General features: G+C 37.2%; 1 protein-coding gene across 2 annotated transcripts in view; it reads left to right on the forward strand.

Moving 5' to 3' along the window:
• MYOM1 (myomesin 1) overlaps nucleotides 1-15153 on the forward strand; it is a 126583-nt gene that overhangs the window by 87097 nt on the left and 24333 nt on the right. For both annotated transcript variants that reach the window (XM_019755764.3, XM_019755765.3), the window contains 4 exons: nucleotides 4934-5048; nucleotides 11810-11966; nucleotides 13483-13589; nucleotides 13714-13758. In XM_019755764.3, the coding sequence (XP_019611323.3) occupies nucleotides 4934-5048; nucleotides 11810-11966; nucleotides 13483-13589; nucleotides 13714-13758 (424 nt within the window). The remainder of the gene's footprint in view (nucleotides 1-4933; nucleotides 5049-11809; nucleotides 11967-13482; nucleotides 13590-13713; nucleotides 13759-15153) is intronic.

Genomic DNA, 15153 nt, shown 5'->3' on the forward strand with positions numbered 1-15153 from the left:
ACATAGAATTTAAATGCATCAAGCTCTGTGCATTTAGCCTGTGCCTAAACTCAATTAATTTACAGATTAAAATTCATTTCAAAAATCCATTAGCTCCAGCGAAAGCTATCACTACATAAATGACATTTTATTACCATAAACACAATATATTGAACTAATTAGATTAAAAACTGAACAATTTAATATGTAGTACATTTAAATGCATGGTCACAAACATTTCACTTGGTCGAATAAATACATTCTAGCTTTATTTGATTTAAATCACTTTTTGGATATTGATCTCCATCACAACATTACGGGAAATAATTGCACCCTCTGTGTATAATAAATTCCTCCTTAAAACACAATGTATCTTTTAAATGTCATATATTTTAAAAAGTAAAAGATAATTTTTGGTAAATATTAATAGTCTTAATAATAGTAATGAGACTGTGCTCAACCCAAAGAAAGTCACAAAAAATTATGAAGTGGAACTGTCATATAAAACCATATTATACATGTTTTTTTTTACAGTCTTCCTACTCTTATAACTAGTCCAGTAGCACACATGTAATAGGTTCTCAGAAAACATCCCCTTGATTATTGAAAATGTGGAGATTTAGAATTTTAATACATTTTGATTATTCACAAATTGCTAAAATTCACAATCATGTCAATTGCTTGTCTAGTTAGTGAGAAATAGCTATATTAAATATACAGGGACAATTTTTGTTTATTTTAGTTTTAGAGTGTTAGCATGCTTTTAAACAAATGGAAAATGTCCATGACCCATGTTTTTAATTCCCTTCTCTTGCCAGGAATTTTATCTGAAATTATTCATGGAATGGCTCAAAAAGATCAGGAAAGAAAAGGCAGCATATACTCTCTTGTGACCACTTTGTATTATGTCTTTTTGACCAAAGAATGAGGTAGTTAACTCCTTTAAAACATACCAATATCAGTCTCTTGTTTCTGGTGCTGATGGCCATTAAATCTAAAAAAGAGAGAATATCAGATTTGTAGAGGATCTTAGAAACATCTTGTAACTAATAGATGGTCCAGAGAGAAGAAAGTTTAAAGTGAAAGCCACATGCTTAGTCTTTGACAGAATCAGGTCTGGAACTCAAGTCCTGTACCCTTTGTGCTATATATATATATATATATATATATATATAAAACTACAGTTGACCCCTGAACAACATGATTAGGGGACCCTCAATGGCTCATTCGAAAATCCTTATGTAACTTTTGATTCCACAAAAGTTAACCATTAATACTAAAGCCTACTGTTGACCAGAAGCCTTACAAATAACATAAACAGTTGATTAACTGATGTTTATTTTGTATGTTATATGTATTATGTACTATATTTTATGATAAAGCAAGCTAGAGAAAACAAAATGTTATTAAGAAAATCATAAGGAAGGAGTAGGTAAACGCTGTGCTCACCTCCTCCCACAACCACATCAAAATTACAACTAAACTACAGAACAACCATCATTGAGAATTGCCTGAAGTCTAGCAGAACAGAAGTTTTACAACTAAGAATATACAGAAGGAACCACATCAAGTCAGGTAGGAGGGGTAGAGATGCAGAACGGGCTGGTCCCATACCAATGTGTAGCAGTTAAAAATTGGGAGGGATATCTCAGCTGTAGAGGTTCCCCCTGAGGAGTAAAGGGTCCCAGCCCCACATTAGGCTCCCCAGTCTCGGGTTCCAGTGCCAGGAAGAGAAGTCCCCATAATTCTGGCTGTGAAAAACAGTGGAGATTGTGGCTGATTGAGATAAGGGCAGCTGAAATACCAGGTGTTCCCCTTAATGGGCCTGCACACAGACTTGCTAGCTGACAGCCTCACTCACTTTGAGCTCTAGTGCTGGGGCAGCAGCTTGAAGGGTGCCAGGTATATATGCAGAGGAACTGAATTGTCTAGCTTCAGGGCAAGGGCTGGAGGGGCAGCTTTCTTCCAGAAAGAAATGGTGGCAGAAGCCAGTGGCCCTTTGTTGAGCCCTCCCCTCTCCCAGCCTGCTCACCTTGGTGATTCCCTGAGACCCTGCCCCACCCAACTTGGGGGCCCACCCAAGCCTCTTCTAGTGGGTTTTCCACAGAAATGACATGTCTTGGCTCATGCTGTGGACTTTCCTAAAATCTCTCAAAGGTTCACAAACCACAGACAAGTAGCATGTGGCCTTTGCATACCTGTACTCTTTGCTAATCAGCCCCAAGCCGGGCACTAGTGGCAGCTGACCTCAGTTGACAGCTTAGCCTCTTTCAGTCACCCCTAAGGCCAACACAGGCACCAACCATCTGTAGATCCCTTTGTAGCTCATACCAAGTGACCCTGGGCAGGGCACAGGCAGCAGCTGACGTTGCCCTGCACTAGGGCCCTTCCCAAGAGGCCCCAGAACCAATACACCTGATAAACAGCTTCAGACCACACCAGAGCACAACCCAGATGCCTATGTGTGCAACACACTCAAAGGACTGACTCAGCAGGCACAAGATCCCTGCTAAAGCAAATACTACTACATAGGGTCACCACCTCCACAACAGTTCCTCAACTGTAGTCACGGCCAATCAGCCTGAAGGTCAATCCCTCCCATTGTGTACAAACAGCAACCAAGGCTCGATTACAGGAGGGCACAACAACCCACACAAGGGACACACCTGGAACACCGCATTCAGGTGGCCAAGGAGATTATGCCAATGGCCCCCACAGGACACCTACTACATAAGACCTTGTCTACTAAGACAAGGACACACAGCGGCTCTCCCCAATAACACACATAGAAACAAAAACAGGGAGGCAGCCAAATGAGGTGACAAAGAAACATGTCCCAAATGAAAGAACAGAACAAAACTTCAGAAAAAGAACTAAACAAAATGAAGACAAGCAATCTACCAGATGCAGAGTTCAAAATACTGTTATAAGGATACTCAATGATCTCAGTGAGAACTTCGACAAAGAGATAAGAACCATAAAAATGGATATAGAAAACATAAAAAAAAATAGTCAGAAATGAAGAATACATTAGCGGGAATCAACAGGAGATTAGATGAAGCAGATGATCAAATCATCAATTTGGAATATAAGATAGCAGAAAACACCCAATGAGAACAGCAAAAAGAATCCAAGAAAAAAAAAAAAGTGAGGATTGTTTAAGGACTCTCTGGTACAACGTGAAGCATACCAACATTCACATCATTGTAGTACCAGAAGGGGAAGAGAAAGAGCAAGAAATGGAAAACCTATTTGAAAAAATAATGACAGAAAAATTTCCTAACCTGGTGAAGGAAACAGACATACAAGCTTAGGAAGCAGAGAGTCCCAAACAAGATGAATCCAAAGAGGCCCACACCAAGACACATCATAATTAAAATGCCAAATGTTAAAGACAAAGAGAGAATCTTAAAAGCAGCAAGAGGAAAGCAGTTAGTTACCCTCCAAGAGAGCTCCTATAAGACTATCAGCTGATTTCTCAACAACAGAAACTTTGCAAGCCAGAAGGGATTGGCACAAAATATTCAAAGTGATGAAAAGCAAGGACCTATAACCAAGATTACTCTACCCAGCAAAGCTATCATTTAGAATCAAAGGACAGATAAGAGCTTCCCAGACATGAAAAAGCTAAAGGAGTTCATCACCACCAAATCAGTATTACAAGAAATGTTAGAAGGACTTCTTTAAGAAGAAGAAAAAAAGATAAAAAATATGAACAATAAAATGGCACTAATTACAGATCTATCAATAATTATTATAAATATAAATGAATTAAATGTTCCAGTCAGAAGACATAGGGTGGCTGAATGGGTAAGACAGTAAGATCCATACATATGCTGCCTATAAGAGACTCACTTCAGATCGAAAGACACACACAGACTGAAAATAAAGGGATGGAAAAATATATTTCATGAAAATGGAAACAAGAAAACAAAAAGCTGGGTTAGCAATACTTATCCCGGACAAAATAGACTTTAAAACAAAGGCTGTAACAAGAGAGAAAGAAGGACCCAGTAATCTCACTTCTGGGTATTTATCCGAAGAAACCCAAAATGGTACTTCGGGGGGATGTGTGCATCTATATGTACATTGCAGCATTATTCAGAATAGCCAATTTGCAGAAGCAACCTAATTGTCCATCAATAGATGAATGGATAAAGAAGTAGTACATATATACAATGGAATATTACTCAGCGACAAAAAAAAAGAAAGAAAGAAATCTTGCCATCTGCAACATCATGGATGGACCTAGAAGGTGTTATGCTAAGTAAAATAAGTCAGAGAGAGAAATACAAAGGACACATGATTTCACTTATATGTGGACTCTAAAAAACAAAATAAATGAACAAACAAAACAGAAACAAACGCTGTTTGTTAGATACAGAGAACAGTTTGATGGATGCCAAATGGGAAGGGGTTTGGGGGAATGGGTGAAAAAGGAGAAAGGATTAAGAAGTACAAATTGGTAGCTACAAATTAGTCATGGGGATGTAAAATACAGCATAGGGAATATAGTCAATATGGTGATAACTATGTGTGGTGTCAGATGGGTACCAGATTTATCAGGGTAATCACTTCATGAGTTATATAAAAAATGTCTAATCACTATGTTGTATACTGAAACTGATATATTATGTCAACTGAAAACTATATATTAGGTCATTTGAAAATTAAGAAATATATATGTGTGTGTATATATATATATATATATATATATATACACACACATATATACACACATATACATATATATATTTTAAAAAGGAAAAAACAAAATCATAAGAAAGAGAAAATACATTTACAGTACTTATTTCAAAAAATCTGTATATAAGTGGACTCATGCCGTTCAAACGCATGTTGTTCAAGGGTCAACTGTAATTCATTATTACAGAGGAAGAGCACTTTTGTTTAAATGACACAAAATGCCCATTACTTTTGTACTTGTTTCTTCCAGGTGCAAGACCTCAAGGAGGGTGTCAGCTATGTGTTCCGTGTCCGAGCCATAAACCAGGCAGGTGTTGGCAAGCCGTCTGACCTTGCTGGGCCTGTTGTGGCAGAAACTCGTCCAGGTGGGCTTTTCCTTTTTCATTAAAATTAATCTCATCTGTGTAAGATACCAAAGTAATATTCAACGTAACTTTCTGTGCTTTTCCTAGTTTTCAAAATCATCAGTATATGCTATTTGAATAATAGAGAAGTATGACCTTAGGCCATGACAATCATTCACCACACCACAGGAGCCTCAGCACAGGGGTGAGCCAGGTTTGAAATGGTCCAGGACTGTTCTGGTTCATAACTAAACAGGGAAGTTCTTGATCAAATTATGCATCCTGGACTGACTGTTTCAAGTAAACATTCCTGGGATGTTATTATACTGTGCCCATAAAGTCCCACGAGAATATTTTCCCAATCATTGGGAAAGCCAGAACAGTGCAATTAGCAAACACGATCCTTAAACAAGTAGGATTTTTAATTAAGTTAAACCAGGGATCAGCAAACTTTTTCTGTGAAGGGCCAGATAGTAAATATGTTTTACTTTATAGCCATATGGTTTCTCACGCAATATTCAACTCTGTCATGACACAAAAGCCACCGTAGACAATAAACTAATAAGCATGGCTATGTTTCGATAAAAATTTCCTGTGCATTTTATATGTATTATGTAATATAATGTATTATATGCATTATGAAATTTGAATTTTGAATAATTTCACATTTCCTGAAATATTAATCTTCTTTTGATTTTTGCAGCTGTTTAAAAATTTCAAAACTGTTCTTAGCTTGCAGGCCATACAAAAAGAGGCACAGTTTCTTGACCCCTGTGTTAAACTAACAGCAGTCCTAACAAAATGATCTATAGAGCTGAGGCAGTCCTCACTTCCCAGTTTCAAGAGATGTCATAACTGGACTAGCGAAGACAGTCTTTCCCTTTGTTATGGGAACAAAGTTTACACTGTTCACTGTGCAAATAGTTTCAGGTTATTATATAATAATAATTTATTTTGTTCTTTAACCTCTATCAATTTTCTGAGTTATATATTTCAATGTATTAGAGTTGCATAAAGAAAGCACTGGAAATGAGAGAGGATAAAATCATATTAAACAGTTTATATTCATTCCAGTCCAAGCACTTTCACTTTAATCCATCCCTATTTTCAAATTGAAATGAAGAGCCAATACATAATGTAATATTTATTTTTATGATGGGAAAAGAAATATACACATAGAAAACTCTGTTCTCACTTCATGATATGTGGAAAATACATCAAATGTACCCTCTGAGGAAATATTTGTCCCTTTCATCCTATTACTTCATAACCTACTGTCAACTATTCTTATAATTACCCTTTAGAGCTGGGTGGGACATAAGTGACCTTCTTATACCAAAGTGGGGTGGGTGTGTCTGGAGAGAGTGTCACCTTTCATATAAGTCCCCTTTGCAAAATTTCATGAGAAAACAGAAAAATGCTAGGAACATATATGCCGGTAAAAGGTAACACATGAAGACACCAGCACACATATTCCTATAGAAATCAGACCCTTTATGTACCAACTGTAAGGAAATATAAGGTGCCAAAAGGACCCAACAGCAAAATCTACCCTTGTAAGAACAACATTTAGATTACTATAAAAGTAAACTCTTAATCTAACCATGGTAAGTTAAAAGCACACTAAGCATTGGATCCAAATACAATTGACTGAAGAAAGTGTAAATTGATTTATTGTTTTCTCATCCATAGCCGCAGAATGGCAGGTGGCCAGGCATGACATTAACAAAGCCATCACTATGGAAATTTTACCACCAAAAAAGAGTCTGCTGCTGAGCTCCTGGATGAGAGTTTTGTTTCATTAGTTTGGAATAAGGCACAAAAAGTCATTTTTTGTGGCCATTCCATTTCCAAAATATAACTACAAACAACAGCTGCAGACTTTGATATACTAAACAACACTAGATTAACCTACTCAGAAACCACTGGCCTCACAGCCCAGGAAAGAATCCTGGGATACACAAAGTCAAAACACTTTGCCATGAGGGGCACCAAACCTAGGAGACCCTTGGACTTGTTCCTGTGCAATAGGCCCATTAGTTCTTGCAACATGTTTCTTGAGCATCTACTACATGCCAGATGCTGTGTGAGCACCAGGAGTAGAGTGATGTGACATTTATCGTTACATACTGGGATTATGATCTAGTGGAAAAGCCAGAGTTCGCAGCATGGTGTAATGAGAGTTGGCTAGATGTTCATAAAATATTTCCCGTAGCTGAATAGGCTATAGACTATTAAGGTTTTATAAGTCCCTGTGAAAACTTATATGTAGCCTAAGCTTGTTTGTATTTATTAATTTTTTAAATACATATTACTTTTACTCAGATATTTATTTTATGTTAGAATGGATGGGGTGGAAGTTATCAATTTTAAGATTTGGGATATGAAACTTGGAATGCTATTTCAGAAGAACGACTCCTTTTGGAATGCATTATTAAAATTTCAGATAGAAAATAAAGCTTACCATGTAACAGCAAACCTCAAATATATCTAACAAGATACCTCAAGTGTAATTTGAATTCCAGTTCAAAGTTAACCTAATCCCCCAGGGTTGGTAGGATCACTGGTGTCCCTTTGATGTCAACAAACATGCCAGCAGATGTAGCTCAGCCACTGTCACGAAGTCTAATTGTGTTGGTAATGAGGATCCAGAAAACGGGCTAAGTGTGTCATGCTTTACCCAGAAATCTATTAGCTATAAAAGACTATAGCAAGAATAAGCTAAAAACTATTTAGTGTAGATTTGTTGGTACACTTCTCTTCTTGATATTCGATATTTATCAAACAGTATCTGTGTTGATTGCATCAGGCCTGGAGTGTAGGTGGAAGCAAGGTAAGCCAGATCAGATGGGAGATGAGGCACCTGCCAAGGTGTGGCAGGTGATCTGGAGGGCACCAAATAACTGGCGGTACAGGCTGCAGGCAGTCTTATCAGAAAAACAGCGGTAGGCCGGAGACTTCAGGTGATGGGCAGAACCCAGATACAAGGCAGGGTCCCAAGCAGGAACTGGGTTACTGGAAGTTAGGACTTGGTCACTAGGAGCAAGGCAGTTTAGAAGACCCCAGCACCAGAAGAAATAATGAGCTGGGATTGAGGTGACAACTGACTAATCCCAGTTTCTAAATACTGGTTGGTCATAGAACCTAGTAGAGCAGAGAATGTAAAAGTGTGCTCGGTGGCCTAGTGATGGAGTCCTGAAGGGTTCTGAAGCAGAAAACCAGGCTAACTGTTAAAGATTAGCTCCAGTGATTTAGACAAGTGTACTTATATTTGCTTACTAACTGATCTCTTTCACCCCTGTGGACAGTACGTCTAAACCTTGGCTGTACATTAGAATTATGCCAAGAACTTTCTGAAAAATATCGACTCCATTTCAGACTCCATTTCAGGCCAATTAAATCAGAATCTCCAGGACTGATCCTGGGCATAGGTTCAGTTTTGTTTGTTTGTTTAGCTTCTTGGGTAATTCTAGTGTGAAATCAAGCTTGTGAATTGCTTTAGACTGTGGGCTCCTTCAAAATAGGAACTGTGCCTTTTCTTTCTGTATGAGAGCCTAGTCCTGGTTTATAGTAGTCATTTAGTAAATGAAAAAACTAATGAATGACTACCATGATTTGGCCAGTGAATGTGATTCTGTTTTGCAGCCACAGCCTGCACAGATAACCTCAGATATCTCATAAATGAATGCCCTGGTTATGAAAGGCAAGCTGGGAGAGAAGCGTCAATGGAGCTTACGATGGGGACAGCAAAAGTGGTGGGTCAGCCAGTGGTCCTCACCTAAAACATAGTGGAACTTTGTATTACTTGTGGCTGATTACATTAATTTGCTTCTATCTGCTTCTATTCTGTGTCACTCTCCATTTTTTTAAACATCACACATGCACATATGCATGCGTGCACCATGGAGAAGGACATATAATTAAAGCTTGCAAAACTGATCCATTAATGCTTATGTAAAAAGCTAAATTATATGAGAAAGAATTTTCATATCATATTATGAAATGTATGGGAAGTTTACTGTGATATTATTTCAGCTTTTACATTTGATCTGTTTTAAAAATCTTTTTTTGGAGGGAGGCAAGTGGGATGGAATAAATTTCCAAATAGTTTATTTTAACCTTGGGCCATACCTTACCCGTTCACATACTGGGGGTAGCGGCAAGCATGGAGGGACCATTAAAATGCCACTCTATACAATATCCCTTTGTGTCCATATTAAGGATTTTTTTTAGGATTGAGGCAGCTAGCTGACTAGAGACAACTCTTCTTAAATCCTTTTCAGACCAAAATAATCTCTTTCATTTTCTATAGCCCAATCTCCTGTTTTCTTAACTGAATTCTTCACGTTCTTGAGCAGATTCAAAGGTCGTTTTCTGAGAAAATCTAAGTCTTAACAAATTTTGGTCCACTTTTCCACCTCAGCCTCTTGGAAAAGGGGGATGGCCTTTTAGCTAGATGAAAATATCTGTAAAATAACAACCAGTGCAACTTTTTGAAAAATGAAATCTAACTAAATACTCATCTTAATAAGTATTTGAATTTTAAAACTGAAATGTCGAATACGGTTTTAATTCTTTTTTTCACTTTATTTAGGTAAATCAACCAATAGCACACATCATATCCACAATTATGTGTGTGTAAATTGGAAAAATGTTCATGCTTTTTTTCCTACCCATTACTGATATTGTCTACAATGTGCCGATTATAAATGATTAATCAAGAAAAGCTTCACAGATGTGGAAAACTCTTAGATACTAGTTGACATTACATCTAAATCCTATTTATTTTGTCTCTCCAGGCAATTGCTTAATTTCAAATTACAAATTTTAATCTAAGGCTGTTTTAAAAAACTACATGTTCTTTTCTAAAAGTGTAAATGATTTCTTACATTAGAACCTAGCTGTAAGGTCATGATGTAAGACTCATAAGTTAAGGTGGAAACATATACGTATATTGCCTGGGACTTAAAAATAACATCTTTTGTTTCGCTTTGTACTTTCACAAAAGATCTCCAAGTACTTTACAAAAATTAATTTTCCAGAATAATTCAGTGAGACCGTTCTATATTCTTTCAGTAACTAAAGCAATGGAGACAACAATTAAGCAGGGCTTTCCTGTTCTTCAGGTTGCATGGGTTTGGGTCCAAAGTTGGCCATTTAGAAACCTACACAAATTATTGTGTTAAATACCCAGTTGTTCCATTTACCTGAGAATTGACTGCTAAAGCATCGATACTTTAAAATGTCATTTTAAGACCCTTTGATGAAAATTCTTATAAAATAGATTATACACTTCAGTACATACTTTTCAATCTTCTTGGATGCAGTGTACTAGCCTTATTTATCTTTTTCTGTTTGACTCAGAGCCATAAATATCAACCTTATTTATTGTACAGTGTTACAATACGGTGATGTCTCATAGAGCGAGAAACCATTTGTCCATCTACAAAATAATGCTTTAGGGCCTGCTTTTTAGTTTTCTGCCTCCTCTCCTGCAGTTATTTTTCTTATTTTCCATGTGCCTGCTGATAGTAGCTTCTTACTTTGCTCTCTTTTTGGGTTTAACAACTGAGAGAAAATAACCAACTAGTCTTGCTAGAATCATCTCAAGCTAAGTATGGATAGATTCCAGGTGACGGTCTATGGAATTCTCCAGTGAGTGTTACTGTTCACTGTTTGGGCACTTGTGTTCTTTTGATCTTCCGCTGAGTGAAGTTTTGCAATTTTTTCCCCCTGACAAGTTTTATTGAACAGTTGGCCAGGATGCTGGCTTCTTACGATACAATCTAGAGAGAAATTCTTCAATCCTTTGGTATGTAGCTGTTGGAAATATTTTTGTGCTTTTTAAAAAATAAAGCTGCGCCTTTTGAGATGAAATATATTTTTCCTATTATTTGGAAGCAAGTCAAGTTTAAACTGGTAATTCAATGCATGTCAATTTGCAAAGAGCTTTTTACCTTTCAAATTGGATTTTGGTGTAGATGTAAATATTTCACCTGCTGCACAAACTCTCTTTCAATTGCTATGCTAGATGTAGGTGCAATTTATTATAACTCTCAAAAATAAAAGAACTTACAGCATTAATGGAATTGTTTTGTTTTAAAATCTAAATGCCAATCTTCTTGAAACTCCTGGATCTCTTGAAATTCATTTCCACACAGTTCAACAACAATCATTTCTAGGTTGCTGTGGTTCTAATCTAGAGGAGCATCTTTAGATTGATTTATGGTTGTCTGATTCATATATTTCTCCATTCTTAAATGATTTACAAAATTTGAACATATGAATATAGGCAATTCTTATCACCTCTGCTTTCTCCCCTTCAATTTCCCTTTGGTTTCTTTACCTCTTATTTGTCCTTTACTGATGACTAGTTGGATATGGGTGTGTGTTCTTGAAGCAAAGTCATGAATTAGGTCCTGGTAAGGACCATTCAACTTTCCTTTTTCCCAAAGCTGCTTTCCCCCCCTTATTTATGATCAACCTACTCCCATAACTGAGCTATCAGTCATGTCAACCAATTCTTATTCTGCCCTGTCCAAACAATACTTTCCATGATGTTGGCTCTACCTAAGAAACATAGTACATTTATTTAATTCCATGTTACAGCATAAAAGTTGAGTTGTAGCGCAGGATTGTCAGTCACAGTGAGCAGTTGGGCTTTTCCCTTTCACAAGCTCCAGGCCCTGCCTTAAGGCTAAAGTAAAGGATCCTGAGGTAAGGAATTCTTACTTGATTGATTTTACCAGAAAATATCAGTGCCTCTTTTTTTTTTCTTCTAGGAACCAAAGAGCTTGTTGTAAGTGTGGATGATGATGGAGTCATTTCCTTGAACTTTGAATGTGATCAGATGACTCCAAATTCTGAGTTCATCTGGTCCAAAGATTATGTATCCACTGAAGACTCTCCACGTTTGGAAGTTGAAAGTAAAGGCAACAAGTATGGACTGTTTCAATCTAATCATGAGTTTCCTTTTCATAACAGGAGGATGATGTAAGCTCTTGGCTTTCCATTTGAAATACTTGGTTTATACCAGTATAAACCTTACAAAATAACAATCCTTATGAATAATCCTTTACATTATTCCATTTAAAGTGCCATCTCATTCATGATGTTAGAAGAGCTTTGGCATAAAAGTAAGCTTAAAAAAATGAGTCTCATTATTGTACAAGATTTTGAAATCTTCAAGTAATGATGAGGATGCTTATGGGGAGGGAGCAAGGAAGAACTTGCTGCTTGCTGATTCAAGACATGGTAAATTAAATGGGTCAGGTATGATCTGTTCTGCTAGTTTTTCCACCACCACTTGTTAGTGACACAATCATGCACCAGAAGGAGCTCTACATGGGAAGCACAGGGTAGATGATTTCTAGTCCCAGCTCTGCCAGGAACTGGCTATGTGACCTGGGGCAGTGTGTAACTTCCATGGACCTCGGATTTCTTTTTCTGTAGAATGGAAAATAGTGGAGGGGATTAATTTTATGATCTATTTCTTATTGTAGCCTCAACATTCTGAGTTTTCTTTTTTACTTTGCCTTACTCATCAATCTTTATATCTTTATAGTACCAACCATATTGGATTGTATTTGGTAAAGCAAAATATTCCTATTATTTCTATTACAAAGAAGCCCAATATATATCAAGAACAAAAGAAAGAAATAGTAATTTTGTTTGAGAATGGGAAGGAAATACTGAATATAACCAAAGCACATCTTGTTGTCACTATGCTGTGAAGTCCTTGAAGTAAAACATAAATAGGTCAAAGAAAAGACAAACTATAAATTTTTCTTCCAGTTTGTACATTTGACTAACATTTAAATGTTTGGCTGATCTTAGACACTGACTAGCAATATAACTCACCAAAGTTGGAAATCCCAGTGAACTAGATCATTGACCAGATAATTTATTCATTCCACAGATATTTATTAAGCACATATAATGTGCCAGAGAAGGCACTGGATCCTGGAGGACATGACAGTAAAAAATACAGATCTTATCCCTAAAGGCACACCATGACTTATTATATAGAAAATGAACTAGGCAGTACCAAAGCAGTTTGATAACCTTAAAAAAGGGAAGAGCAGGGATGACCCAAGAGAGGCACTGGAGTTACCAACAACAGGTTCTGCCCTGTGGGGGAAAAAATTTTAGGCTCTCCAGCAAGGGTTGATCAGCTAAAAATTTATTTACTTGAGATATGTATTGACATGCAACATAGCTTGGGAATGGGAGACTTATACCAGCTTCCCCGCTCCCATCATCATCACACCTAGGAGGAGGTCAGGAAAGACTTCCCAGAATCAGCCAGAATGAGTAGGCTTTCAGTCAGCAAGGGGCGTAGGAACAAGTGCTCCAAATGAAAGGAGTAGCATATCAAATGCCTAGGGACAATGCCGAACAGAGGTCCATAGACCCTACACAACCTCATTTCTCATATAAATATTCTGTTCTGAAGGACGAAAATGACCTTCAAAGACCTTGGGATGGAAGACTTGGGCATTTACTCCTGCGATGTAACAGACACTGATGGAATAGCATCAAGCTACTTCATAGATGAGGAAGGTAAGTTTGAAATAAATTAAGTCACAAGTCTAATGCTGCTTCGATTTCTCAATGATTCTCTAGGATCAAGTGACTTATGTTTTCCGTAATTTAAGGTTTAATTGTTCTCTTTTTCTCCCTACAGAGTTGAAACGTTTGCTTGCTCTCAGCCAAGAACACAAGTTCCCAAGTAAGTGACCACAATACTTTCACAGAGTTTAACAATCCTACTGGTTGGAAAGTTCTGGAATAGGGCAGATGACAACTCCGACAGGATTAAGAAAAAATATATAATGGAATATACACTGGGAGCTACAAATGCACTTTCTAGAAGGGCTACTTTTATCTTTGCCATTGTTCTCAAGAGGTACAAATAATAATAACTAACATAGAAACTATATTTCATGCTCTGTTTCATAGAGAAGTGGCAACTTACATAGCTGTAATAGCTGAGTAATTAAGTTCTTCACTTTTTGCCTACATATTTTGGAATCACATATACATATATATCTTCTGGATACATTAATTCCTATGTCTTTTAGACAAACTAATCACTTCCTAAGCAATTTAATGTTAGCACTTAATAAAAGAATCATACCTCTAAATAAAGACATTACCTATAATTTTAATCTCCTGGAAAATAAGGCAATGATGCCTTGGTCAGAAAAAGAATTTCTCTGAACTATCTACAAACGCTTCAATAAAGCACTTTCCACATAAATGATTAAATTTCACAGTTGACACCTAAAAGAAGAGAAAGAAGTCTGAAGTGACACTCGGAAAGTTCCACTGGCCTGATAAGACCTCTTGCCATCAGCACCTATTGGCCAAAGTAGTGAATTATCCAGAAAGTTATACCCTAGAATTTGAGAAAACAAACAGAAACAGATAGCATATAATCATTCTTTTAAATCAGGAATGTGTTTTCACTCACTAATCCCAAAGATATAATTCCTTCACTAATACAGGAGTTTCAGGAATCCAGGAAACTATACCCTGACCTCAGACTATAGGCAAAACTTTGTATGTTTGTATATGTGCATTTTTTCCTAGGGAGAGGGCTTATAGCTTTCCTGAAATTCTTTTCTCAGTAGAGGCTGTGATTTAAAACAAACGCTGCTCTAGAACCGATAGCCTGACGTCTCTTCCATTCCCAGGGGATGCTTGCTTGTTTGATTGTGAGATTGTTGGTGACTATTGGCCTCAAATGTAATGTTCTCAAAACCAACTTTGTTCAGCAAAGCAGACAGGGGGGTACCTATGGGTATGCATGTAGGATGCAGACTTTCTGAATTCTAGGGGACAACTATTTCTCATTTCTACACTTATTCACCATAAAACTGGTAAAGTAATACCATGAATGGTGTCTTAACAGTTATACATATTTTTCAGTTGTATGGAAGGCAGGGGTTTGGCCTGTACTCTCTTTGTTCTGTACTTTGGAACCACCCTGTGAATCTGGGCGGATCATTTCAATTTCCCCGTGCCACGGTTTTTTTCCCCTGGAAATGGCTGTTGTAATAGTTTATAGCACCTACCATATAGAGATGCTATGAGAGATAATCAATATGGTGTTGGTTGATCC

This window comes from Rhinolophus sinicus, chromosome 4 (genome assembly GCF_057876585.1).
Source record: "Rhinolophus sinicus isolate RSI-liver-muscle chromosome 4, RSI-T2T, whole genome shotgun sequence".
Classification (NCBI taxonomy): domain Eukaryota; kingdom Metazoa; phylum Chordata; class Mammalia; order Chiroptera; family Rhinolophidae; genus Rhinolophus; species Rhinolophus sinicus.